The following is a 27,732-nucleotide window of genomic DNA, read 5'->3' as shown; positions in this document are numbered from 1 at the left end:
CTACAAATAAATCCTCCTAGAACATCCATCTCATTTCAGCAATAAATCTAGTGAACCTTTCGTAGTAAGTGCATCTTTCCTTAGGTAGGGAGGCCACAATTAGACATAGTACTGCAGGTTGGGATCTCACCAAAGTGCTCTAAAGTTGCAATAAGACTTCCAGCTTTTTTACAATACAATCTAGCATATTGTTTTCTTTCTAATTTCTATCTCTATGTATCTCTTTATTTTTAATTCATATCAGAACATTTTGAATCCCTCTGAATACCATCCGTTATTAGTTCCTCACACTCGGGACACATCCACCCAGCCTTTATGAAGCATTCTGGGCAGCTCAGTGGTTAGCACTGGTGCCTCTCAGCACTAGGGACCCGGGTTCAGTTTGGATTGACTGTATATGTGTAGTTTGCATGTTCTCCCCGTGTCTGTGTGGGTTTCATCCGTGAGCTCCAGTTTCCTTCCACAGTCTAAAGAAATGCAGGTTAGGTGGATTGGCCATCCTAAATTGCCCATAGTGTCAGGGATGTGCTGGTTGGATTAGTCATGAGAAATGCAGGCTTACAGGGATAGGTTAAGGACGGTGGGTCTGGATGGGATGCCATTTGGAAGGTTGGTGTGGACTCAGTGGATGAAATGGCCTCCTTCCACACTGTAGGGATCCTATGATTCTACCCAACTGGGGATTACTGCCTGTGATTAATTGCAATGAGGCCCAGTGGTGAAATTGCATGAACACCAATTTGAATTTGAGAATTTGGTTTACTGGCTGAGCTGAATTGGATTTAAGGAATATAGATTCCATTAGATGGATGATTGTCATTGGTTTTCAAATATGAAGCTACATTAAATGAATTTCCTGCCTTTAAACATGTTTTTCCTTTCATAGTTGGACATTGTCACCCAGACGTCGTGAAAGCTGGATATATGCAAATGGAAAAATTGAACACAAATTCACGTTTTCTACATGACAATATAGTCCACTATGCAAAGAAACTGTCAGAGACACTACCACAGGAACTATCGGTTTTCTATTTTGTGAATTCTGGGTAAAATTTGATTCTTTTAATTTGCTAAATGTATATTTTCCTTAAATATTTTTATATATCAATTATTTCAAATTATAGTTGTATTAGTCTGGGTGGCTTAAAATTCAGTTTTTAGTAAATTTATTTTTGACACATAATTGAAATAAACTTTGAACTTCACTGTAATCTGATGGTTTTTTTCCTAAGCATTATATGTAAATGCATAGTGTTTTGAAATTAAACTTAAAATATTGGAAAGCATGATTCTAAATACATATTTGGTGCCATAATTATCAGATGTAGCTCTTTTGATTTACTCTCACCTCTGAGTCAGAAGATTCTGTGTTTAAGTCCCACTCAAATTGCATTTGGCACTTGGGCATTAATGAAGTTCTGCAGTTTTGGAGGTGCCAGTTTTTAGGTGAGACATTAAGTCGATAAAGTGATGAAGGGTTCTGCCCGAAACATCAACTTTCCTGCTCCTCAGATGCTACTTGTGCTTTCTCCAGTGCCATATGTTATTGACTCTGACTCTCCAGAATCTGCATTTCTCGCTATCTCCTCGGTGAAACTCCAAACTAAAGCTCGGTCTCACCTTCTCAGGTAGATGCAAAAAAATCCCATGGTGCAATTTCCAACTGAAGTGGGATTATTTGTTGTGAACAAATTGACTGCTAAGTTTCCTACATTTCAATAGTGTCTAAAACAAAAGTGATTAATTGACTCTAATGAATCTTGGGACAACCCTTGTCATGATTTTTTTTAAACTTTTGTCATAGAATTAACTTTAAAAATAGTTTGATAGCTTGATTTATTAATTTTCCTCCTCCTCTGATGGCAACAATTCTTTGTTATAGTGAGATATATTTTAACAGTTGTTTGCTATTTTGTACCAGAGCCAAGTGTCCATTATTCATTTTTATTCCTTGGCTGTGAATTTTAGGAGTCTTTTAGATTTGCATGGAACAATGTTAATAGTTGAGCCAAATCCTCATTCTGACACCATTTACTGCATAGAGACCAAAAGTATGTTTTTTTTTCTCTCCTGAAAGTAGGTGTTTCAGATTAGTTGCAGTATCAGAGCACTTACATGGGGATCAACTAACTGGTCATTGACCAAAAATCAAACAGTAGCCACCTTGGTTTGTAAGAATGAGCTACACAATAGGGAATCAATGGAATTGTTTTTAATTATTTCCAGGACATTTTCCAGTTCACCAAAATTCTCAAAAAGAAAATAGATATGCTTTTATAATTTTGGATCAAATTGTATTCTCTGCATTGACAACATTTAGCTGTGAATCCTTTCTAGGTAAAAACAATGACTGCAGATGCTGGAAACCAGAGTCTAGATTAGAGTGGGGCTGGAAAAGCACAGCAGTTCAGGCAGCATCCGAGGAGCAGTAAGATCGACATTTCGGGCAAAAGCCCTCCATCAGGAATACAGGCAGAGAGCCTGAAGGGTGGAGAGATAAATGAGAGGAGGGTGGGGGTGGGGAGAAAGTAGCATAGAGTACAATAGGTGAGTGGGGGAGGGGATGAAGGTGATAGGTCAGGGGGGAGGGGGGAGTGGATAGATGGAAAAGAAGATAGGCAGGTTGACCTTGTCCAACAGGTATGAGATTCTTGCTCCCTGTACGGATGAGGAAAAGAGCTCTGGACAGGATGAGCCAGCTGACCACGGAACCATGGTGCAGAAGGCCATTCAAGAGGGGGGAGCAAAAAGACAAGTAGTTGTTATAGGGGATTCTATAATTAGGGGGACAGATAGTATCCTTTGCAAGCCGGATCGGGAGTCTCGCATGGTGTGTTGCCTACCCGGTGCCAGGGTTCGGGATATCTCTGACCGGCTTGAAAGGATATTGGCGCGGGAGGGGGAGGATCCAGTTGTGGTCCACGTTGGGACTAACAACATAGGCAAAGCTAGGGTGGAGGACCTGTTTGGGGATTATTGAGCACTAGGAAGGAAATTGAAGATGAGGTGTTCTTCCTCCAGGCAACTGGTGGTGAGGAAGCAGCGGTGAAGGAGGCCCAGGATCTCGGGCTGGTCTAGCAACGAAGATGTAAATTCCAATGAAGCTGTTACTTTTTGTGTCAGAACTGGAAAATAACAGTGAACTCTTCCAGATTATTGTTTATACCTAAATGACTTGTCCTACCTGCCAATCTTCTCTTCCACCTATCCACTCCACCCTCCCCCTTGACCTATCACCTTCATCCCCTCCCCCACTCACCTATTGTACTCTATGCTACTTTCTCCCCACCTCCACCCTCATCTCATTTATCTCTCCACCCTTCAGGCACTCTGCCTGTATTCCTGATGAAGGGCTTTTGCCCGAAACGTCGATTTTACAGTTCCTCGAATGCTGCCTGAACTGCTGTGCTTTTCCAGCACCACTCTAATCTAGACTCTGTGAATCCTTTCTAACATATACATGTACACAATACAAATCACTGATATATATCAAGGTGAAATGCCTGAAATTCTTTAACTTTGGTGATCAGCCCTCCATTTTTAATATAATGTGAAAACATAGGCAGTCAACTCCAATTTTGGTTCACTTTAAATATTCTCTTGTATTCTGTTTTACTGTTTGTTTTTTCCTAAGCAGATCCTGCCTACCCTTTGAAGGAAGCAGTTATTTTTCCTGGCCAATATATAGTCTTAAGGACCCATCTCCTAAAACAATAAAATTCCCGTGTAACAAAAGCTGGACTCTTTAATCCATGTCTACTGCCATGGGCATTTTTCCAAACTTCCAAAGAGAATGTTTAACTACTAGTGAGAGAAAATACTGAAAAACAATCATGTATTTTTTCTTAATAATCAGTAAGTCTTATCCAAATGTTAATGTAATAATGCTCTTAATATGCCATGGTGTACATTTCTGTTGGCCAAATATAATCTTTATAACAAGTGTTTCCTGTGACCCTGGTGAACATTATCATGAAAGAAAGATCTGCTCACTCCCTGTCATTTCTTACTAAATTATACATATCCTGCCCCACTCTATATGATTATTTGCCATTTACCCTATAAGGAAATAGTAGCCGAGTGTTTCTGGTGCTGGTCTAGCAACGAAGATGTAAATTCCAATGAAGCTGTTACGTTTTGTGCCAGAACTGGAAAATAACAGTGAATTCTTCCAGATTATTGTTTAAACCTAAATGGGTTCAACAGCTCCTCAGCGGACAACAGTCTACTCCTAATCCGAGTTGATATTTTTAAAACAGGGTCTCATTATAAGTTGGCTGGCATACCACAGCAGACTGTCTACTCAACTAGATTGTCCTTGAATCCTGATTAAAAATGACACAATCAGGTTCTTATGTTAGAAAAATCTAAGAGAAATGTTGGTGCAGCTTCCATATCATTTTGCTAGCCAAAAAGAACCTCTTTTCTCTTTTCTCGGGAAAAATGGCAAAATCACACAGAAATTCAGAATGAAAGTATATAGTGAATGCAATATCAGATAACTGAGAATTTACATTTTAGAAGGATCCCACAATTAGCATTTTCTTTATACACATTCTGTGTAAAGAATGATAAAATATTGATTTTTTTTGTGGGGGGGGGATATTAAGTGTGTCTTATGTAGGTAATGAGGAGACAAATTTGATATTTTCAATTGTTCATGTACAGTTAAAAAATGATGAGATTCCTTACTTCATTACAGTTCAGAAGCAAATGATCTTGCTCTCAGGCTGGCTCAACAATATACCCAACATGAAGATATCGTTGTGTTAGACAAGTAAGTTAGTTTAAATAAGTTTGTGAATTGCTGAGTCAACATATATTTCAAAACCTATTTCTTTAGCAAATTTTCAACGTTATTCAGTTTTCTTAACAGTAGTATCCTGCATGAGTTCCGTAGCCAACACCTGTATTATGTTGAAGATAACAATCCCATAGTATTACAATATTTAGGGTTGTTTTGCATTAAACTATGGCTCTACCTTAATATAATGTAAATGCTACTGACCACATTCTGCTTTTGTATTCAAAGTGCTTACCATGGACACCTCAATTCATTGATAGATATCAGTCCTTATAAATTCCGAAGTCTAAGACCACAGAAGGATTGGGTTCATGTGGTATGTTGAATTCTCATAATTAAACTGTTAGTGTTTATCACAGGATTTGTTCTGTGACCTTTCTCTCAATTAAAACAAATATTACTTTCTGGACAGGCACCTATTCCTGATACATACCGAGGCATGTTCAGGGAGGATCACCCTGATCCAGCCTTGGCTTATGCAAATGAAGTGAAAACTGTCATTGATGAAGTAAAGAAGAAAAATCGTAAGGTACAGTGCTATGTTATGCCATATCACTAAATGAAACAATCCAGAAAGAAATTCTAGAGGCAGGAATATGGAACTGATTTTGTCTCACTAACACAATGAAAATTGGGCAAGATGAAGTTCTACCAAATTATCACTGATTAACATAGGCACAAGAATAAAAGATTCAAAATAGGAATCAGAAGAGGTTTCTTTATACAAAGATTTGCAAAACTGGAATTGACATCTAAGTCTAGTGGTAAAGGCTGAAACTATGTGAGGGTTTGAGGTCAGAGTGGACAGGTGAACGAGGGGAAGATTGAAGGAATATGGTAAAAGAATGCTTACATTTAATCCTTACATGAAGGATGAATGCTATCAAGAATCCATTTGATTGAGTGGTCAATTTGTTCTGTAATTTCAATTGAGCTATATGTGTAGTTAGGGAAAATTAGTATTGACTCCGAAAATCATTGTTTTTTTCTGCCAACTGTTCTGTATTTTGAACCTCAAGTCTAATTTTTTTTAATTCCTTTTTGCTGCAGATGTTTTATAAATTTCCATGCTATTTCATTTGGAACAATAGACACTAGGAAAATATTTTGGTTAGACCTCATTTTCCAGTGACAGTCTAATGGCTTTTCTGGAAGTGGATGTATAAAATTAGCAGGTTTTGGTGTGACACCACCATAAATGCCCATTCACACTCACTGTCTAGAGATACTGTGGTGGAATTAGCCACAAATGTAATCTATGATATGCAAACAAACAACGATTAAGACATGGTTAAAAAAAAAACCTGATGTCATATTATCAGCTTACATCTACTTTATTTGTTCACAGATGTGAACTTTGCTGGCAAGACCAGCACTTATTGCCTATCCTTAATTACACTTGAACTGAGTTTCTTGCTAGATTAGTTTAGAGGGTATTTAAGATGATTTAGATTACTTACAGTGTGGAATCAGGCCCTTCGGCCCAACAAGTTCACACCAACCCGCTGAAGCGCAACCCACCCAGACCCATTCCCCTACACCTAACACTACGGGCAATTTAGCATGGCCAATTCACCTAACCTGCACATTTTTGGACTGTGGGAGGAAACCGGAGCACCCAGAGGAAACTCACGCAGACATGGGGAGAATGTGCAAACTCCACACAGTCAGTTGCCTGAGGCAGGAACTGAACCCGGGTCTCTGGCGCTGTGAGGCAGCAGTGCTAACCACTGTGCCACCGATGCATGTACATTACTTTTGGTCTGGAGTCACATGTAGACCAGACCAGGTAAAGATGATACAATTCCTTCCGGAAAGAAAATTAATGACCGAGATGGGTGTTTACAGCAAAAACAATGACTTTGTGCTGATAATTACACAATTAGTTTTTTCCCTTTATTCCAGATTTACGTATTGGATTTAACTTCCACTAGCTACCAGGGTGGGACTTGAATCCATACCTTCAAACCCTTAACCTGGAAGTCTGGGTTACAAGTCCAGTTACATGACTGTTATTTCACCCTGGAAAACATATGTATGCACATTCATCCAGAATTTAATATTGGAAATTGACATCTGAAAGGGATAAGCAAAAATCATAGTCAAAAATAAGGTTTGTGTTGTATATTGCTGTGGATCTAACCACCACCAATTAATGATTTTCTTAATTCATTCAGGAAAAAAGACTATCACTGGCTGGGCCAACATTAATTGCCCAACGCATGTTGCTCTAAAGGTGGTGCTACCTTCTTGAACTGCTACTGTCCATTTGGGAAGGCTAGATCAACAATACTGTTAGGGAGGGTTGAGTGAGGACGCTACCATCAATTCTCCATACTGTAGTGGGTCTAAGGGTTTGTATGTTCCAGTGATAGAGGATAAACTACCCATGACTATTAAAATATATTGTTCTTGTTTTAATGACAAAATGTTGTTCATTGCATGATAACGAAGGTACAAGTTACATTGGTGAGTCAGACATAAAACCTCAGCATATCAAGGACCAGGAGCACGTATAACCAGTTTGTTTCTCCATCCAAGACTGGATGACATTGTTAGATTAGGTGAGTTTAATACAGTCTCCAACATTAACCCTTTTAGAACTATTGCCTTATAAAACAGATTGATTGATTCATTGTTGTCACATGTACCAAAAGACCGTGAAAATGTTGTTTTGTGTGTTATACAGATAGATTGTATCATACGAAGTGCATCAGGGTAGCAAAACAGAATGAGAGTGTTACTGTAGAAGATGCAGAGAGAGAGAGAGAAAAAGATCAGAATTAACATTTGAGAAGTTCATTCAAAAGTCTGATAACAGCGAGGAAGAAGCTGTTCTTGAATCTATTCGTTCATACATTCAAACTTTTATATCTTCTGCCCAATGGAAGAAGGTAAAAGGCAAAATGTAATTTCAGTGGTGAGAAGGACAATGAGATGCCATGTTCACAAAGCTAAACAGCAGACTGTTGTTGTCTTGTGGTGTAGCCATAGTGTCCCTATCTGTAAGCCAGAAAGTCTGGTTTAAGTCCAACCCGGCATTGTGATGTATCATAACATGTCAGAACACACTGAATCGAACTGAATTGAAATGAATTAGCTTTATTGTCATGTCCTCATATTTGAGTATAGTGAAAAGTTTACAAGTTGCCACTGACAGTGCCACCTTAGGTGAAAGGGTACCTAGGTGCAGATTCTTCAGTCCAAGCTCTGAGGAAAAAAAGAATTAGAGCATAAAGAAAACAAAAAGCCAGTATTGCAGATTGTAGGAATAAATTTGAAACTAGGGTAATAAGAAGTTTAGATCAATGGTCCTTCCCACCTGTCCATGCTGGCACCTAGTCTACAGACCACTTCGAGCTTAGGCTGGGAGACCACTCTTAAATGACCTTGAATGCCATGTTCTGCTGACAGACTGTCATGTCAGGCCAGGAGAATATGGGTGAAAACACTTTTGAGTTTGTCTATTCTTTTTTAAAATAGTTTTAGGTAGGTACTTATTGAGTTTGACTTGATAAAATGGGACTCAGTAATCAGTATCTTCACTCCTCCAAACAGATGTAGTTTACGTTAAAGATCCTCCCCTCTCAGCAAGAATCTGTCTTACATTCGCTCCTTCATGAAAATCGACCTGAATAGCACTTATCGGACTGAGATTTAACAAGAGAACATAACAGAGTGGTACAGCTCTGAACAGCTTTGGATTTCTGTATTTAATTCTGCAATCCTAAAACAATACTACGTGGCCAACTTTCTATTCCTATAGATTAATGATTCCTGCTGTTAGTGGCTATTTAGCAATTCTCACTTTAGTCTAGGAACTTAACAGTTAAGCAAATGGTTAAATTTTGTTTTCATAGTGACTATATTTGAGTAACCAAACAGTAGGTATTTGCAATAAAAATATAACCTGTGAAGATAATGGACCCAGTTTTACTTCTGTCAAAGTGAAAAGATTTTGAGTGAGTTAAGGTGGTTAAGGTCCATCACCTTGTATCAGCATTCAAACATGTTAGAGATGTAATGGTTTTTTATCCCAGTACAGAGGTGGGAGAAGGGAAGGGCCAAATATGTCTGTACAGAGAAGATGTATCTTTTAACTCCTCCCACTTCCTTCAAATCTAAGGATCAGTAAAGCGTCCTAGGCCCAAGCATTTTCAGCTGCTTTACCAAAGATCGTAAGATCAGAAGTGGGGTTTTTTGCTGATGATTGCACAATGTGCACCAGCATTTGTAAGTCATAGAGTCAGAGAGATGTACAGCACGGAAATAGACCCTTCAGTCCAACTCGTCCATGCCGATCAGATATCCCAGCCTAATCTAGTCCTACCTGCCAGCACCCAGCCCATATCTCTCCAACCCCTTCCTATTCATATAACTATCCAGATACCTTTTAAACGTTGCAATCATACTAGCCCCCAACAATTCTTCTGGCAGCTAATTCCATACACATACCACCCTCTGCATAAAAAAGTTACCCCTGAGGTCTCTTTTATATCTTTCCACTCTCACCCTAAACCTATGCCCTCTAGTTCTGGACTCCCCCACACCAGGGAAGAGACTTTGTCTATTTACCCGATCCATGCCCGTCATGATTTTATAAACCTCTATAAGGTCACCCCTCAGCCTCCAACACTCCAGGGAAAATGACCAGCCTATTCAACCTCTCCCTATAGCTCAAATCCTCCAACCCTGGCAACATCCTTGTAAATCTTTTCTGAATCCTTTCAGGTTTCACAACATTCTTCTGATAGGATGGAGATCAGAATTGCACACAATATTCCAAAGGAGGTCTAAGCAATGTACTGTACAGCCTCAACATGACCTCCCAACTCCTGTACTCAATACTCTGACCAATAAAGGAAAGCATACCAGATACCTTCTTCACTATCTTATCTACCTGTGACTCCACTTTCAAGGTGCTATGAACCTGCACTCCAAGGTCTCTTTGTTCAGCAACACTCCCTGACCTTACCATTAAGTGAATAAGTCCTGCTAAGATCTACTTTCCCAAAATGCAGCACCTCGCATTTATCTAAATTAAATTTGATCTGCCATTTCTCAGTTGATTGGCCCATTTGATCAAGGTCCTATTGTAATCTGAGGTAACCTTCTTAACTATCCACTACACCTCCAATTTGGTGTCATCTGCAAACTTACTAACTATACCTCTTATGCTTACATCCAAATCATTTATATAAATGATGAAAAGTAGTGGACCCAGCACCGATCCTTATGGCACTCCACTGGTCACAGGCCTCCAGTCTGAAAAACAACCCTCCACCACCAACCTCTGTCTTCTACCTTTAAGCAAGTTCTGTATCCAAATGGCTAGTTCTCCCTGTATTCCATGAGATCTAACCTTGCTAACCTTTTCGAATGCCTTACTGAAGTTCATATAGATCGTGTCCACCACTCTGACCTCATCAATACTCTTTGTTACTTCTTCAAAAAACTCAATCAAGTTTGTCAGACATGATTTCCTACGCACACAGCCATGTTGACTATCCCTAATCAATCCTGGCCTTTCCAAATACATGGCTGAAAATGTGTTGCTGGAAAAGCGCAGCAGGTCAGGCAGCATCCAGGGAACAGGAGAATCGACGTTTCGGGAATAAGCCCTTCTTCACTTTCTCCTCAAAGATTTCATTCCTTTCCAAATACATGTACATCCTGTCCCTCAGGATTCCCTCCAACAACTTGCCCACCACTGACATCAGGCTCACTGGTCTATAGTTCCCTGGCTTGTCCTTACCACCCTTCTTAAACAGTGGCACCACGTTAGCCAACCTCCAGTCTTCCAGCATCTCACCTGTGACTATCGATGATATAAATATCTCAACAATGAGCCCAGCAATCACTCCCCTATCTTCCCACAGACTTCTAGGGTACCTCTGATCTCGTTCTGGGGATTTATCCACTTTTATCTGATTTAAGACATCCAGCACTTCCTCCTCTGTAATAGGGACATTTTTCAAGATTTCACCATCTATTTCCCTACATTCTCTATCTTCCATGTCCTTTTCCACAGTAATCACTGATGCAAAATACTCATTTAGTATCTTCCCCAACTCCAGCGGTCCCACACAAAGGAGGCCTTGCTGATCTTTGAGGGGTCGTATTCTCTCCCTAGTTACCCACTTGTCCTTAATGTGTTTGTAAAAACCCTTTGGATTCTTCTTAACTCTATTTGTCAAAGCTATCTCATGTCCCTTCTTTCCACCCTGATTTCCCTCTTAAGTAGACTTCTAGTGCCTTTATACTCTACTCAACATATGCTTCCTCCTTTTCCTTAACCAAACCCTCAATTTCTTTATTCATCCAGCGTTCCCTAAACCTACCAGCCGTTCCTTTCATCCGAACAGGAATATACTGTCTCTGGACTCTCGTTATCTCATTTCTGAAGGTTTCCCATTTTCCAGCCATCTCTTTACCTGCGAACGTCTGCCCCCCAATCAGCTTTTGAACGTTCTTGCCTAATACCATCAAAATTAGCCTTCCTCCAATTTAGACTTCAACTTTTCGATCCAGTCTATCCTTTTCCATTACTATTTTAAAACTAATAGAATTATAGTCGCCTGCCCCAAAATGCTCTCCCACTGACACCTCAGTCACCTGCCCTGCTTTATTTCCGAAGAGTAGGTCAAGTTTTGCACCTTCTCTAGTAGGTACATCCACATAGTGAATCAGAAAATGTTCTTGTGCACACTTAAAGTCCTCTCCATGTAAACCCTTAACACTATGGCAGTCCCAGTCTATGTTTGGAAAGTTAAAATCCCTGACCATAACCACCCTGTTATCCTTACAGATAACTGAGATCTGCTGACAAGTTTGTTTCTCAATTATCCACTGACTATTAGGGGTCTATATTATAATCCCAATAAGGTGATCATCCCTTTCTTATTTCTCAGTTCCACCCAAATAACTTCCCTGGATGTATTTCCGGAAATATCCTCCCTCAGTACAACTATAATGCTATCCTTATCAAAAACGCCACTCCCTCTCCTCTCTTGCCTCCCTTTCTGTCCTTCCCGTAACATTTGTATCCTTGAACATTATGCTGCCAGTCCTGCCCATCCCTGAGCTACGTTTCTGTAATTGCTAGGATATCTCAGTCCCATGTTCCTAATCATGCCCTGAGTTCATCTGCTTTTATTGTTAGGGCCCTTGCATTGAAACAAATGCAGTTTAATTTATCAGTCCTACTTTGTTCTCTGCTTTGTCTCTACCTGCCCTGACTGTTTGACTCACATCTTTTCTCAATTGTACCAGTCTCAGATTGATCTCTTTCCTCACTATCTCCCTGGGTCCCACACTCTACCTTAATAGTTTAAATCCTCCTGAGCAGCTCTAGCCAACCTCCCTGCCTGTATATTAGTCCCCTTCCGATTCAGGTGCAATACATCCTTCTTGCACAGATCCCATCTACCCCAGAAGAGATTCCAATGACCCAAAAATGTGAATCCTTCTCCTGTACACCAGCTCCTCAGCCATGCATTAGTCTGCTCTATCCTCCTATTCCCACCCTGACTAGCTCACAGCACTGGGAGTAATCTAGATATTACTACTCTCGTGGATCTCCTTTTTAAATTCCTGTCTAACTCTCTATATTCTCCCTTCAGAATCTCATTGTTTTCCCTTCCTATGTCATTGATTCCAATGTGTACAGTGACCTCCTGCTGGTCCCTCTGCCCCTTGAGAACATTGTGCCACCTCTCTGAGACATCCTTGAACCTGGCACCAGAGAGGCAACACTCCATTCTGATTTTTAGCTGCTGGCAACAGAAACGTCTGTCTTTGCCTCAGACTAGAGAGTCTCCTAACACAGTTGATCTCTTGGAACCTGAGATCAACTGTGTTAGGAGACTCGCTAGCCCGAGGCACAGACAGACATTTCTGTTGCCAGCAGCTAAAAATCAGAATGGTGATGTACCCCTCATTGCATTAGAGGCAGTCTCGATACCAGAAACTTGGCAGTTCTTGCTACATTCGCCTGAGAATCCATCACCCCTACATTTTCCAAAACAGCATACTTGTTTGAAATGGGGATAGCCACTGAAGACTCCTGCACTACCTGCCTACCTCTCTTACCTTTCCTGGAGTTAACCCATCTATGTGACTGTATCTACAACTTTTTCCCTTCCTATAACTGCCATCCATCACATCCCCTTGCTCTTATAAATTACTCATTGTCTCTAACTGTCTCTCTAACTGATCCATTCGATCTGATAGGATTCGCAACCAGCAGCATTTATTGCAAATATAATCCTCAGTAACACGTAAACTCTCCCTAAACTTCCACATCCAATAAGAAGAGCATATCACTCTACTAAAGATTGCTTCTTCCCATCTACAGACCCAGAAAATAACACTGTCTTATTCCTCGACAAAACACTCCTCCAGGCTAACCTAATATTTATGGTTTATATTTTTAAGTTTAATCAAGAGACATATCTCAATAAAATATATAACCAAGTAAGAAACCACTCTACTCACTACTGCAGACTTACTGTCAGGCTACACTTAAAAATATTCACTTATCTGTTTCTGTGCCATGACCTCTCCCAAACAGGTTTCTCCAAGATCAGTTGTGAATTTCACTGTTTGTTAATTTTCCTAAACGCACTCCGATGTCCATCGATACATGAATTCAAAAAGCAAAGGCAGTAACTGAGCAGGTTCACTGCTGTGTCAGTTAGCAGTGTGGGTTTCTTTCTCTCTCCTGCATTGACCTTACCATGTGCTGCCTTTGTCTGTCCCTCTCCCTTTTAAAAGTGCTGTTGTTTTGACTTTTTTTTGTCTCCAAAGTTCCAAAACAAGGGAACAGCAATTGCTGCTCCTGGAAATGGAGAAAATCACCCCCAACACCTAACATACCTCAAAAAACGGGCAGCCCGTTACAGCCAGAAATGTTTCCTGTCCTCCATCTTGGATTACCCAGAATTCTTTCCTCAGATACTAAATGCAGAGTAAGCTGGACAATATCAAGGCTTGGCCTGACAAGTGTCAAGTAACGTTCAGGCCACACAAATGCCAGGAAATGACCATCTCCAACAAGGGAGAATCTAACCATCTGCTTTAAAAATCAATGGCATTACCATCACTGAATCTTCCACTGTCAACAACCTGGAACTTACCACTGACCAGAAACTGAACTGGATTCATCATATAAATATGTGACAACAGAACAGTTCAGAGGCTAGGAATCCTGCAATGACATCGTGAGTACCCAAAACCTATCCAGAATCTACAAGGCACAAGTCAGGATACGATGGGATACTATCCACTTACCTGGATGAATGCAGCTCCAACCACACTGGAAGCTCACACCATCCAAAGCAAAGCAGCCCACTCGATTGGCAGCATGTCTATCAAATAAGTAGAGTTACGGGACAAAAATCTTAAAATGCCGTCCAATAATCATGAACAAAGTCATGTTTTGTTTGCAAAGAAATATCACAGTTTCCTAATACAATCTGCAATAGCTGTCCATCGTGGGGAGTTTATCTTTGTATCGAGTGAAGCATGACTGGTAGTAATAAATAGCTCAGTTTCATCAGCCCAAAAAAATTCCGTGCCTCCAATGCTTAGTAACATCAGTGTGTACTATCTACAAGATGCACTGCAGAGTTTCACCAAGTCTCTGTAGGCAAAACTGCATGACCACTTCCATCTAAAAGGACAAGGACAGCAAATACATGGGAACACCACTGCCTGCAAGTTCAACTCCAGGTCATTTATCATCCTGACTTGGAAATACATTGCCATTCCTTCACTGTTGCTGAGTCAAAATTTTGAAACTGACAGCATTGTGGGCCCACCTATAGTGCAGGGATTGCAACAGTTCAAGAAGGAAGGTCACCACTTTCTCCAGGGCAGCTATAGCTGGGCAATATATTTCAGTTCAGTTGTGCAACAATGTGGTTGCCTCTTAAAAGTCTGTTTGGGTGATTAAGGATAGGCAGAAAATGCTTTTGTAACCAGTGATGCACACATTCAACGACTGGAATATCAACCCATCTTTTATTTCTTTCTTTGTCTTATTAACAACCTGGACCACTAGCTCTAATATAATTTAATCTTCCTTAACCGTCCACCTTGTCACAGACCTTCGCATTTCTTCTTTCCAGCCCACGTTCCCCCTTTTCCCTGTCTTTGTAATTGAAGAAATCTCTTAAATATCTCTATTGTGATAACTTGATAGATCTGATACTTCGAACTCTACTGGCCCCCCATAGACCCTGCCCGATGATCTCAAGTACCTCCTTTTGTTTTTACTCCTGTGGTCCAACATCTCTAGTATTATTTTCTTTTATATTAGTGAGAATTCAAAAGCTGTTCTATCTTGTGGTAACACAGCTGAGGATGTTTGTGCCCTGTAAGGCAGTATCTAGACTAGTATTCCAGCAGAGGTCAGTGTAAAGGGTTCCACCTTGGAAGCTCTCACCATTCTTTCTCCAGTTACTTGGCAGTGAGATCACGGGTACTGCCCAATATACACTAGCGCTGCAATCAGCTAACTCAGCAAATATTAGACTGAGAACTTGGCACCTTTGCTGTCCGATTAGCTCAGTCCACACCAGACACTGGGGAAATTAGAAAGTTGTGGACTTTAGTTCCAGCATGTTAATATTCACTACTAATTTCAATTTTTTTTCAATCTTCCTATGTCCCCAGATTGCTGCATTTTTTGCTGAATCTTTACCAAGTGTGGCTGGTCAAATAATTCCACCTGCAGGATATTTCCAGAAGGTTGCAGAGTACGTATCAAATATTACTTTGTCTAAATTTGTGAATCATACAATTCTTTCTTTAGCTGTTTTAAGTGTGTATTGCCAAATCTTTTCATCTGACACTTATCAAACCAATTCACAAGAAACACAAAAGCAAAGAAAATTCATGTTTATACTGAAAGAGGAGAAAACTGAATGGTCAGCAAGTGAACTCTGATTGGTAGAGGTATTACTGTGAAGGATGGACTAGTTATGATGACTGAATGCAAATCTTTGTTCACATTTTAAACAGGTTGAATCTGATTGACCAAGGCATTGCCCTGAAAAACAGAGGCTGACACTTATTTACATTGAAACAAGCTCAGTATGTATATGTGTTCTTTGAATCTGTAAAGAATAGGGTCCTGTATGTTAATATATGTTGTTTCCAGGATACACAAGTGCACTAGCGGAGCCCAAATGACTGCGTGGGCCCCCTGTTTTGGCTCGGAATATGTGTAGTTCCTGAGGACCAGAGGAAGAGATTCTGCTCGAGTGTTGTAGGTTCGACGCAGCGGATGTGTGCTGGCTGGGGAGAAACCACGGGGATTGTGTTGCGAGTCGTCGGAGCTGCTGGAGACCATTGCTGGATTGTGATTGAACGTTGGAGGATCGTTTGGTTGTGCTGACCTGCTCTTGGTAGATCTTTATGCTGGCTTCGGCCTAACGCCAATTCAGATATCAGCCAACCTCAGAGCTATGGCCTCAGCAGCCACTTGCAGCCCTGGCCAGGGCATTCGCAACACAGTCAGGGTGACTCTGACGAAGGTGGAGGAGCACACAACGGTCGATTGGACGGTGTTCATGAAGAAGATTTTGCTGGAGTGCTGCGGGTTCGAAGCAATGGACGTGTACTGCCTGCAGGATTTCCCTGCGGCAGGCTATTTCGACGTGACCTTCAGGAGCGTGAGGAATTGTGAGCAGCTCCTGAAGGTCTTCAAGGAGAAGGAAGGGGAACCTCTGTTCTCCATCTTGTCGGCGGTCCCGTTGTGTGTGCTTCCTGCGCAGAGGAGTCGGGTTGTAACAATCCAGATTAAAAACCCTCACGTCCCAGCAGCAGATGTCCTGACCTTCTTGAGAAGATACGTCCAGGTTGAGGGAGAGAGTACCGATGTGGTCGATCCTTTTGGGATCTGGACCAGCAAACGACAGGTCAGGGTAACCCTGAGGGTCGATGCCAGTGGGAACATCCTCCACCCACCCTCCAGCTTTGCCATCGGAGGAAGCCGAGGTTACCTGACATACGCAGGGCAGCCAAAAGTGTGCCGAACCTGCGGGAGGTCAGGCCACATGGCGGCGGATTGTAAGGTGACCGTCTGCCGAAACTGCAAGCAGGAAGGCCACCCGACCAAGGAATGTAAGGAGGCCAAGAACTGTAATCTGTGCGGAGAGGCGGGCCACATGTACAAGGCCTGCCCAAGACGAGGGGCCGCCACCTACGCACAGATGGCCAGAGGTGGCAACACGAGCCGTGGACCACCTAAGACCAGCAAGGTACCACAAAACAGCACGGGAACGGTGTCTGGTGGCACCCAGAAGGAAGGGCAGGCTGTAGCGGAGCAGACGGCAGACAGCAGGGAGATGCAGCAGCCGATCAAAGCACCTTCAAGACAGATGGAGGAAATGGAAGAGGAGGGATCAAACGAGGCAGAGGATTGGATTACTGTCAAAAGCAGGAAGAGGAAACCTCCCAAAGCCACCCAGCGAAGGGGGAAGTGACACCTACACGACGAGGATACAGGCAGCTCTTCCGACGGTGAGGATGGGCGCAAGGAGGGTTGTCACCAGAGGAAGAGACAGAGCGCCATGGGGAGAAAGGAGGACAGCACCGCCCAAGCAGGAAAAGACGATCCCTCTGAGGGGACGGGTAAAGGCCTCCCCCCACCCGGTGAGAACCAAGAGGTACCCACCGGCCCACAGCTCCAGGTAACTGGGAGCAGCGGTCCTGTGACAGCCCCGCTGTCTGATGGAGAACAGGACCATGCGGACCCTGGGCCTGACCCGAAGACACCAGAGCGGGGAAATGGCTCCAGCCTGGAGCCGGACAGCTACCTCAGCCCTGGGAGGGTCCAGGAGTTTGCCGTCACCACGGGGATGCACACAGCTACCCCCGAGGGGCAAGACCAGCAGCAAATGGACAGTGTTAACCTTGTAAACTGTTAAAATGGGGTCAAAGATTGCCAGCATCAATGTGCGTAGCATCAAATCGGCTACGCGATGTGTTTCTATGATGGCCTTCCTGGCCAACGTTAAAGCCGATGTCCTGTTTCTGCAGGAGTGTGGGATACCGCACCTCAGCAGCTACAGGAGATGGTCGAGCTTGTGGGCCCATGGGCCGTCAGTTTGGTCGGGGGGCAACGATAGCCATGCCTCCGGTCTGGGTATCCTGTTGCAAGGAGGCAACTTCACCATCTCCGAGGTTAAGGAGGTGGTGGGCGGGCGCCTCCTCGTCACCGACGTCATGTACAGGAACGCTCCCCTGAGACTGATCAATGTGTACGCCCCAACGGGTAAGAGTGAACGGTTGGCCGTCCTGCAGCAGCTTCCACTGTTGCTGGCTACGTCCAGGCCGGTCATTCTGGCTGGAGACTTCAACTGTATCATTGATGCAGATGGACGATCCGGCGGGGGAGACAGTAAACTGGACGCCACGTCCAGAGCCCTGATGGACACGGTAAAAGATGCCAAGCTGCACAACGTCTTCAGCACCCCTGCAGACGGAGCGCAGCGTAGATACACCTGGTCATGGGCAGACGGGTCTATCCGCTCAAGGATAGATTATCTGTTTGTGTCCTGAACGCTCTCGGTCAGATCCACCGACGTCAAGTCGGTGTTCTTCTCTGACCACTGCCTCCTGCTGGCCGATTGTCACCTACAGGATGAGCAGCAGGCTGGTAAGGGAACGTGGAAGCTGAACACAAAGCTGTTGACCCCAGGAAACATTGAGGAGCTCAAGGCGGACTAAGCAGGTTGGAGAACCGTGAAGCCCCTCTTTGAGTCCCCAGCGGACTGATGGGAAACAGTAAAAGGGAACATCAAGAGGTTCTTCATCCTCCAAGGTGTTCAGGAGGCGAGAGAGAGGCGGGGAAAACTGTCCCAGCTCCAGGAAAGTATGCAGAACCTGCTCCTGCTACAGATGATGGGGATCGATGTCACGGAGGACCTCAAGGAGGTGAAGGGCCAGCAAGCCTCGCTCTTTGCCTCGGAGGCCTCCAAGATAATCTTCCGGTCCAGGGTCCGCTCGGTGGAGCAGGACGAGACGTGCTCACGTTTCTTCTTCCAGAAGGTGCACAAAGAGAGCTCCGTGCTCAGCAGCCTGAAGGAAGAAGATGGCTCGATAACGTCATCTCAGGCTGACGTCATGAGGATCAGTAAATCCTTCTATGCCAGTCTGTATGACGCGAAGCCGACCGACAGCGCGGCCTCCCAGTTGTTCCTGTCCTCTAACATGGAGGTCTTAGACGACAGAACACGCGAGAGGCTGGACCAGCTGCTATCTCTGGACGAGCTGACCCAAGACCCTCGAGTCCTTCGAAAAGAATAAAACTCCCGGAAGCGACAGCCTACCGGTCGAGCTCTATTCCGCTCTGTGGGACTTGATTGGCCAGGACCTGCTGGAGGTGTATGTCAGTATGCTTCGGGCAGGTACCATGACTGAATCCATGAGGAAAGGCATCATCACCCTCATCTACAAGCGGAAGGGGGAGAGGGAGGAACTCAAAAAGTGGAGACCAATCTCACTGTTGAATGCGGATTACAAACTTCTGTCAAAGGTAATCGCCAACCGGGTCAGGTCTGCTCTGGGGTCGGTGATTCACCCTGACCAAATCTGTGCTGTACTGGGCAGGAAGATCACTGAGAGTCTCGCACTCCTCAGGGATACGATCGCCTACGTGCAGGACAGAGGGTTGGACATCTGCCTGATCAGCCTGGACCAGGAGAAAGCCTTTGACAGGATATCACACAGGTATATGGGAGATGTTCTCTCCAAAATGGGCTTTGGGGAGGGAATCTACAATTGGATCAGACTGCTCTACACCAACATTGTCAGTGCAGTCTCAATCAATGGGTGGGAATCAGATAGATTCCCAGTCAGATCTGGAGTCAGGCAGGGCTGCCCTCTCTCTCCTGCGTTGTTTGTGTGCTGCATAGAGCCATTTGCCGAGTCCATCAGGAAGGATGCGAGCCTGAGAGGGGTGACTAGACCTGGCAGCAGGGGCCTGCAGGTTAAGGCCTCCCTGTACATGGATGACGTCACCGTTTTCTGCTCGGATCCGCTGTCCGTGCGCAGACCCGTGCATATGTGACCAGTTCGAACGGGCCTCGGGGACCAAGGTAAATCGAGGCAAGAGCGAGGCCATGCTCTTCGGGAACTGGGCTGACCAATCCTCGATCCCCTTCACCGTCAGGACCGACCACCTGAAGGTGTTGGGTATTTGGTTTGGGGGGGCTGGGACGTGTGCCAAGTCTTGGGAGGAGCGTATCAGCAAAGTGAGGCAGAAACTGGGCAAATGGAAGCTACGGTCGCTCTCCATCGCGGGGAAAAAACCTGGTCATCAGGTGTGAGGCACTGTCATTGCTATTACACGTGGCACAGGTCTGGCCTATTCCCAGAACCTGTGCCGCTGCAGTCACCTGGGCCATCTTCCAGTTTATATGGAGGTCAAAGATGGACCAGGTCCGAAGGGACTCGCTGTATAAAGATCTGGGCAACGGGGGAAAAAATACACCCAATCCCACCCTCACCCTGATGGCCACCTTTGTGTGTGGCTGCATCAAGCTGTGCGTGGATCCCCGGTACGCAAACACCAAGTGTCACTACGTACTGAAGTTCTACCTGTCCCCGGTGTTGCGAAGGATGGGCCTGGCCTCGCTGCCGCGGAACGCTCCAAGTAGTTGGACCGTTCCATATCACCTGTCCTTTGTGGAGAAGTTTATGAAGAAAAACACCTTTGACCACAAGTCCATCAGGAAGTGGTCAACACGTAGTGTCCTCGAGACACTTCGAGAAAAGGAGAGGGCGGATCCTATCGAGCGGTTCCCTGAGCAGACTGTCAAAGCCATTTGGCAGAATGCCTCATTGCCAGAACTTTCCAACAAGCACCAAGACATGGCTTGGCTGGTGGTGAGAAGGGTTCTGCCTGTGAGATCCTTTATGCAAGCGCGGACTCTCAGCCGCACCGCACGCTGCCCTCGAAGCGGCTGCGGGGGGGGAACGAGACTGTCACCTCCTTCTGGAATGTGCCTATGCAGAAGAAGTCTGGAGAGGAATGCAGTGGTGTTTGTCGAGGTTCGTCCCGAGCAGCGCCGTGACGCGGGACTCCGTGCTCTACGGCCTGTTCCCCGGGACGCACACTGAGACGAACATCAACTGTGCCTGGAGAATCATCAATTCGGTGAAGGACGCTCTCTGGGCGGTCCGAAACCTGTTGATCTTCCAGCTGAAGGATTTGACCCCGACTGAGTGTTGCAGACTGGCGCATTCCAAGGTCCAGGACTACGTGTTGAGGGACGCGCTGAAGCTGGGGGCAGCTGCCACCAAGGCGCGGTGGGGAAGGACTACCGTATAACATCTGCCTGCCTAACGAAGAACAAGGGGCCCATGCAGTCATTTGGGCTCTGCTGACGCCTCAGCTAAAAATGTAATCGTACCGACCTGTAAATAGGAATGATTACTCTGTTTTCGGTATGCAAACAAATGGAATGTTTACATATGTATGGCATGTCCAACTGTACAGATCATCAAAGTATTTTATGAATAAAGTATATTTTTGAAATTTAAAAAAACATGTACTAATAGATGGGGCTTTGTCCTTTGCAGACAGAAGGAACATGTGCACACAATACACCTGTTTCAGAACAAAACAGGTGACAGCATTCTCTGGGTATTTGATCAGCATGAATCTGCCTGGTTTAAAATTTGAACCATGTTTAGCAAGTTAACTGTACGTCATCATTAATTGGTGCATTTTTCTTGGGAACATGTTGACAAATCAGACTCCATTTGCCAAACAATTAGCACTCTTTCCTCTTGCATTACACACATTGTTTTCCCTTTAGTTTTAGTTTTTCTTGCAAACTGTCCTGACCAGTTTTTAATCTTCAATAATTTCAACAGCACTCAAGTTCTGTGCTACCAAACATCTATTTAGATTTAAATCCAATGAATTTTATTCTAGTTACAGTCGCAGTTTTGTTTTCTAACCATCTTAGATTATTTTAGCCCTCAAATCTGAATGCGTTTCTACAGTATGGAAAGTATCTGCCCTTCCAGAAGTAGCTAAATTTCTTTTAGCCTTCCCAGCAAATGGCAACTCCCTCTATCTGGTCATTGCTTTTAACCCCTTGAAATTTCCTTCACTTCATAAGAGTTCAATACAGACTTTATAAGCAGGACTTCAGCAAAACAGACTAATATTAAATATATTTATTTAGAAAAAATTAAACCAAAATTAAGTAAATGTTTTTTCAAAATTTATTTTGAGGGAGTGAGCTTTGCAGGGTTGGGCCAGTATTTATTGCACTTAAGAAAGAGTTGGTGATCTGCCTTCTTCAACGAATGCAGTTCATTTGAACTAGACAGATCCACAAAGGGCAGGAATGAGGAACTTGCCAGTTGTGGAGTTCTCACATATCTGCTGCCCCTGTCCTTTTTAAATGGTCGTGGTCATGGATTTGGAAGGTGCAGCTGAAGGAGCCTTGGTGAATTTCTGCAGTGCACCTTGTCAGCAATACGCTGCGGCTACTGTGTGTCAATGGTAGATGGATTGAATTTTTAAGGATGTAACGGCTATCAAGTGGACTACCTTGTCGTGGATGGCGTTGTGTTTCCTGAGTGGTGTTGAAGCCGCACGCATCTAGGCAAGTGGACAGTATTATATCACTTCCCACCTTGTGCTTTGTACACATGGTGGACAAATTGTGGAACCACAGGTGACTGAGGAGCCAGTAGGATTTCAAGCATCTGATCTGCTGTTGTAGCCACAATATTGCAGTCTGGCTAGTCCAATCCAGTTTAGTTTTTAGTCAGTATTAATCCCCAGTATGCTGGTGGTGATAGAATCTGTGATAGTGATACGATTGAATATTAAGGTACAATTGTTAGATTCTTTCTTGGTGAAGATAATTGTTGGCTGGCAATTGTTGGCTGGCATTTGCCATTTATCAGCCCAAGACTTGATATTGTTCAAATCTTATTGTATTTGGCCATGGACAATTTCAGTGTCTGAACATTCGCAAATGGTGTTGAATATTTTGCATACATAGAATTAGAGAATCCCTCTGGTGCGTATAGAGGCCATTCAGCAAATCAGGTCTGCAGTGACCTTCCAAAGAGCATCCCATCAGACCCCATCCCCACCCTATCCCCATAACCCTGCATTACCAGTTAACCCGAAATGTTAATTCTGATTTCTCTCCACAGATGCTGCCAGACCTGAACTTTTCCAGAAATTTCTGTTTTTGTCTTTGATTTACAGCATCTGCAGTTCTTTTAGTTTTTATATAATTTCCTTATTTCTGTCTTCCTCCCTTTTTGAATACAGGAATTACATTATCTACACTCCAACCAAAAGGAATTTTCCTTGAATCTGTGTTTTGGAAAATTAAAACCAATCCATCAATTATCTCACTAGTTACCTCGTTTAGGATGAAATCCATCAGGATCTGGAGACTTGTCAACTCACAGTTCCAACAATTTACTCTGTATTTCTTCTCTGGTAATTATAATTTTCTTGAGTTCCTCCCTCCTTTCCAGGATACAACTTATATCCTGTCTAATGTAGACAATGCAAAGCTTTTATTCAATTTGTCTGCCACCTCTTTATCCTCCATTACTAATTCACCAGTCTCATTTTCTGTTGGATGAACACTTCCATTAACTGTTTTCTTTTTCAAAAATCAAAAGAAGCTTTTTGTATCTGTTTTTGTACTTTTGGCTAAATTTCTCATGATCTGAAAATATTCAATGAATCCCTCATCTAGACTACCTTTCCTCCCCATCGAATTTTTCCAGTCTATTTGTTGGTTAAAATCTCACATGTATGCTTTTAACAAGCTCCCATTACTTCTTCCTTGATACCCACTGCTATCATTTCTTTACTGTTAGGGGATCTGTACTCAACTCCCACATGTAAATTTTTGCCTTTATCATTTCTCATCCGTCAGATGACTTCTGACCTGCTTCTGAATTGCTCATTTCTGATGAAGGGCTTTTGCCCAAAACGTCGATTCTTCTGCTCCTTGGATGCTGCCGAACCAATTCAGTTTCTAGTCAATCTTAACCCCCAGAATGTTTATAAGTTTGGGATTTAGCAATGGTAATGCCAATGAACATCAAGGGATAATAGTTCCTCCTTGTTAGAGATGGTCATTGCCTAGTATTTTTGTGGCATGAATGTCACTTGTCAGCTCAAACCTGAATAATGTACAAGATTTGCTAAATTTGGACATAGACTGCTTCAATAGCTGAAGTGTCACAAAAAGTGCTGATCTCTATTCAATTGAGTAAATATCCCAACTGATGCAGGGAAGGTCATTAAGGAAATATATGATGGTTAGGCCTAGGACACTACTCAAGCACACCTGCACAGACATTGTGGAGTTGAGATAATTGAGCTCAACAACCACACCATCTTCCTTGTGCGAGATATGACTGTAGCCAGGGCATTGACTCTATTATGTAAAGTGTGTGATTTTTACATATTTTAATACCATTTCTTTTAGAGTTTGGACTTTGAATTACTGCCATGTAGGTTTTGGTCTGTGTACGGAGGGTTAATGATTAACTTGTTCTTTTTTAAACCAGTGAGAGAGGGGGAATCCCTGAGGTGATTATGGCCATTTGTTTACATAGAGTTTTACCAGTGGACAGAATAGACATTGAAAAGCATTAACTTGCTTTCTGTTTAGAAAGGTGAAGCTTTTTTTGTTTATGGGAAAACACACTGGAAAGCTTTTGTTTCAGTTCACAAAAGTCCTGGTAGAATAGAGAATCTACCCACTTCCCCATGACAATGCATTACTGAATCTACCAATAACAACATCCTGGGGTTACTACTGACCAAAAACTCAACTACATGAACCCATATAAATACAGTGGCTACAAGACGAGATCAGAGGCTAGGAATACTGCAAAAGGACTCAAAGCCTGTCCACTATCTACAAGCTACAGGTCAGGACAATGATGGAAAACTCCCCATTTGCCTGGATGAGTGCAAATCCATCAACGCTCCAGAAGCTTGACACCATCTAGGACAAAGCATATTGCAGCGCTGACAAAAGAACTCGAAGACCTTAGGCTCATTCGAGAGAACGAGATCTTTCTGGACAAGACCTTCAGTGATGTTATTACACCAATCATGCCAGAAGAGAGCAGAAGAGAGCAGACGATGAGGAAGGCGGAGAGGAGACAGGTGCAAGAGACCCCGGGAGAAATACCTGTCAGGAACAAGTTGAAGCTTTTGGAAACAGAGACTGATGACACTGCCAGTTCGCAAGGCGGCCACGTTTGTCAATCAAAAGTTGCCGCAGAGGCAGAGCGGAAGAGTCGGACATCGCACAGAGCCATGGTAATAGGGGACTCCATCGTGAGAGGAACTGACCGGGGTTTTTGTGGCAGCAGATGGGATTTAAGGATGGTGTGTTGCCTTCCTGGTGCTAGAGTGAAAGACATCGCGGACAGAGTGCAGGAAATCCTCAAGGATGAGGGTGAAGAGCCAGAGGTGGTGGTACATGTCGGCACAAATGATGTCGGGAAGAAGAGGAGGAACATACTACAGCAAGACTTTGGAGAACTAGGAAGAAGGCTGAAAAGCAAGACGTCCAAGGTGGTTATCTCCGGTTTGCTTCCAGTTCCTCGGGCTAGTGTGGCCAGAAACAGGGAGATAAAGGACTTGAACATGTAGTTGGGGAACTGGTGCAGGAAGCAAGGATTTAAGTTCTTGGATCACTGGGGTATATTTTGTGGTACGCATAAATTCTACAAGAGAGACGGCTTGCACCTTAATAGGTTAGGGACCAGCATTCTGGCAGGCAGGTTTTCTACTGCAACTCCGCTACATTTAAACTAAGTAGCGGGGGGGAGGGGACAAGCTGGATGTTTAAAAAGGAAATTGAAGGGAAAGTTAGAACAAGAGAAGTCAAGAAAGACAACTGTATCAATGAGGCAGAAAACTCGGAAAGGCATCATGTTTTATGGTTGAGTGAGAAGGGTGAGAGCAGTAACAAATTAAAAATACATGAATGCACGAAGCATTAGACATAAGATGGATGAGCTTGAGGCTCTTTTGGAAATTGGCAGATACGATATTGTGGGGATAACTGAGACGTGGCTTCAAGTGGACAGGGCCTGGGAAATGAATATTCAAGGATACACGTGCTATCGTAAGGACAGACTGACGGGCAGAGGGGGTGGGGTGGCCTTGTTGGTAAGGGAGTATATTCAGTCCCTTGCGCGGGGGGACCTAGAATCAGGGGATGTAGAGTCAGTGTGGATAGAGCTTCGAAATACTAAGGGTAAAAAGACCCTCTTGGGAGTCATCTACAGGCCCCCAAACAGTAGTCTGGATGTCGGATGTAAGTTAAATCAGGAGCTGAAATTGGCCTGTCGCAAAGATGTCACTACAGTTGTTATGGGGGATTTTAACATGCAGGTAGACTGGGAGAATCAGGATGGTATTGGGCCTCAAGAAAGAGACTTTGTGGAGTGCCTCAGAGATGGATTCTTAGAGCAGCTGGTGCTGGAGCCGACCAGGGAGAAGGCAATTCTGGATCTGATATTGTGTAACGAACCAGAATTGGTCAGAGACCTCGAAGTGAAGGAGCCATTGGGAAGTAGTGACCATAATACAATAAGCTTCAATCTGCAATTTGAGAGGGAGAGGGTACAGTCGGAAGTGACAGTACTTCTGTTAAATAAAGGGAACTATGGAGCTATGAGGGAGGAGCTGGCCAAAGTTCAATGGTGCAATACCTTAGCAGGGATGACCGTGGAGGAACAATGGCGGATATTTCTGTGTATAATGCAGAAGTTGCAGGATCAGTTCATTCCTAAAAGGAAGAAAGATCCCAGGAGGAGGCATGGGCGGCCGTGGCTGACGAGGGAAGTAAAGAAACATATAAAGTTAAAAGAGAAAAAGTATAACATAGCTAAGATAAGTGGGAAAACTGAGGACTGGGAAGCTTTTAAAGAGCAACAGAGGATTACTAAGAAGGAAATACGCAGAGGAAAAATGAGGTACGAAGGTAAACTGGCCAAGAATATTAAGGAGGATAGTAAAAGCTTTTTTAGGTATGTGCAAGGCAAAAAAATGGTTAGGACAAAAATTGGGCCCTTGAAGACAGAAACAGGGGAATATATTACTAGGAACAAAGAAATGGCAGAGGAATTAAATGGGTACTTCAGATCTGTGTTCACTGGGGAAGACACAAGCAATCTCCCTGAGGTAACAGTGGCTGAAGGACCTGAACTTAAGGGAATTTATATTTGCCAGGATTTGGTGTTGGAGAGACTGTTAGGTCTGAAGGTTGATAAGTCTCCGGGGCCTGATGGTCTGCATCCCAGGGTACTGAAGGAGGTGGCTCGGGAAATCGTGGATGCGTTGGTGATTATTTTCCAGAGTTCAATAGATTCGGGGTCGGTTCCTGAGGATTGGAGGGTGGCTAATGTTATACCACTTTTTAAGAAAGGTGGGCGAGAGAAAGCAGGAAATTATAGACTAGTTAGTCTGACCTCAGCGGTGGGAAAGATGCTGGAGTCTATTATAAAGGATGAAATTACTGCACATCTGGATAGTAGTAACAGGATAGGACAGAGTCAGCATGGATTTATGAAGGGGAAATCATGCTTGACTAATCTTCTTGAATTTTTTGAGGATGTAACTCTGAAGTTGGACGAGGGAAATCCAGTAGTGTACCTGGACTTTCAGAAAGCTTTTGATAAAGTCCCACACAGGAGGTTAGTGAGTAAAATTAGGGCGCATGGTATTGGGGGCAAAGTACTAGATTGGATTGAAAATTGGTTGGCTAATAGGAAACAAAGGGTAGTGATAAACGGCTACATTTCGGAATGGCAGGCAGTGACCAGTGGGGTACCGCAGGGATCCGTGCTGGGACCGCAGCTTTTTACAATATATGTTAATGATATAGAAGATGGTA

The 27,732-nt window shown here is 43.5% G+C and overlaps 1 protein-coding gene across 2 annotated transcripts in view; it reads left to right on the top strand.

Annotated features, from left to right (window-relative positions):
* The window catches only part of LOC122556636 (5-phosphohydroxy-L-lysine phospho-lyase), a 47,299-nt gene that overhangs the window by 10,910 nt on the left and 8,657 nt on the right, over positions 1 to 27,732 (top strand). The window contains exons 3-7 of one of the 2 annotated variants that reach the window (XM_043703577.2): positions 887 to 1,046; positions 4,703 to 4,777; positions 5,033 to 5,120; positions 5,217 to 5,333; positions 15,482 to 15,564. In XM_043703577.2, coding sequence (XP_043559512.1) covers positions 887 to 1,046; positions 4,703 to 4,777; positions 5,033 to 5,120; positions 5,217 to 5,333; positions 15,482 to 15,564 — 523 coding nt within the window. The remainder of the gene's footprint in view (positions 1 to 886; positions 1,047 to 4,702; positions 4,778 to 5,032; positions 5,121 to 5,216; positions 5,334 to 15,481; positions 15,565 to 27,732) is intronic. The other variant, XM_087995330.1, reaches the window with a different exon arrangement.

This window comes from Chiloscyllium plagiosum, unplaced genomic scaffold, assembly GCF_037043375.1.
Source record: "Chiloscyllium plagiosum isolate Xiang-an unplaced genomic scaffold, Cpla_swu_hap1 HiC_scaffold_16, whole genome shotgun sequence".
NCBI classification, from domain to species: domain Eukaryota; kingdom Metazoa; phylum Chordata; class Chondrichthyes; order Orectolobiformes; family Hemiscylliidae; genus Chiloscyllium; species Chiloscyllium plagiosum.
The sequence above is the reverse complement of the archived record's forward strand: the minus strand, read 5'-3'. Positions and strand labels throughout refer to the sequence as shown.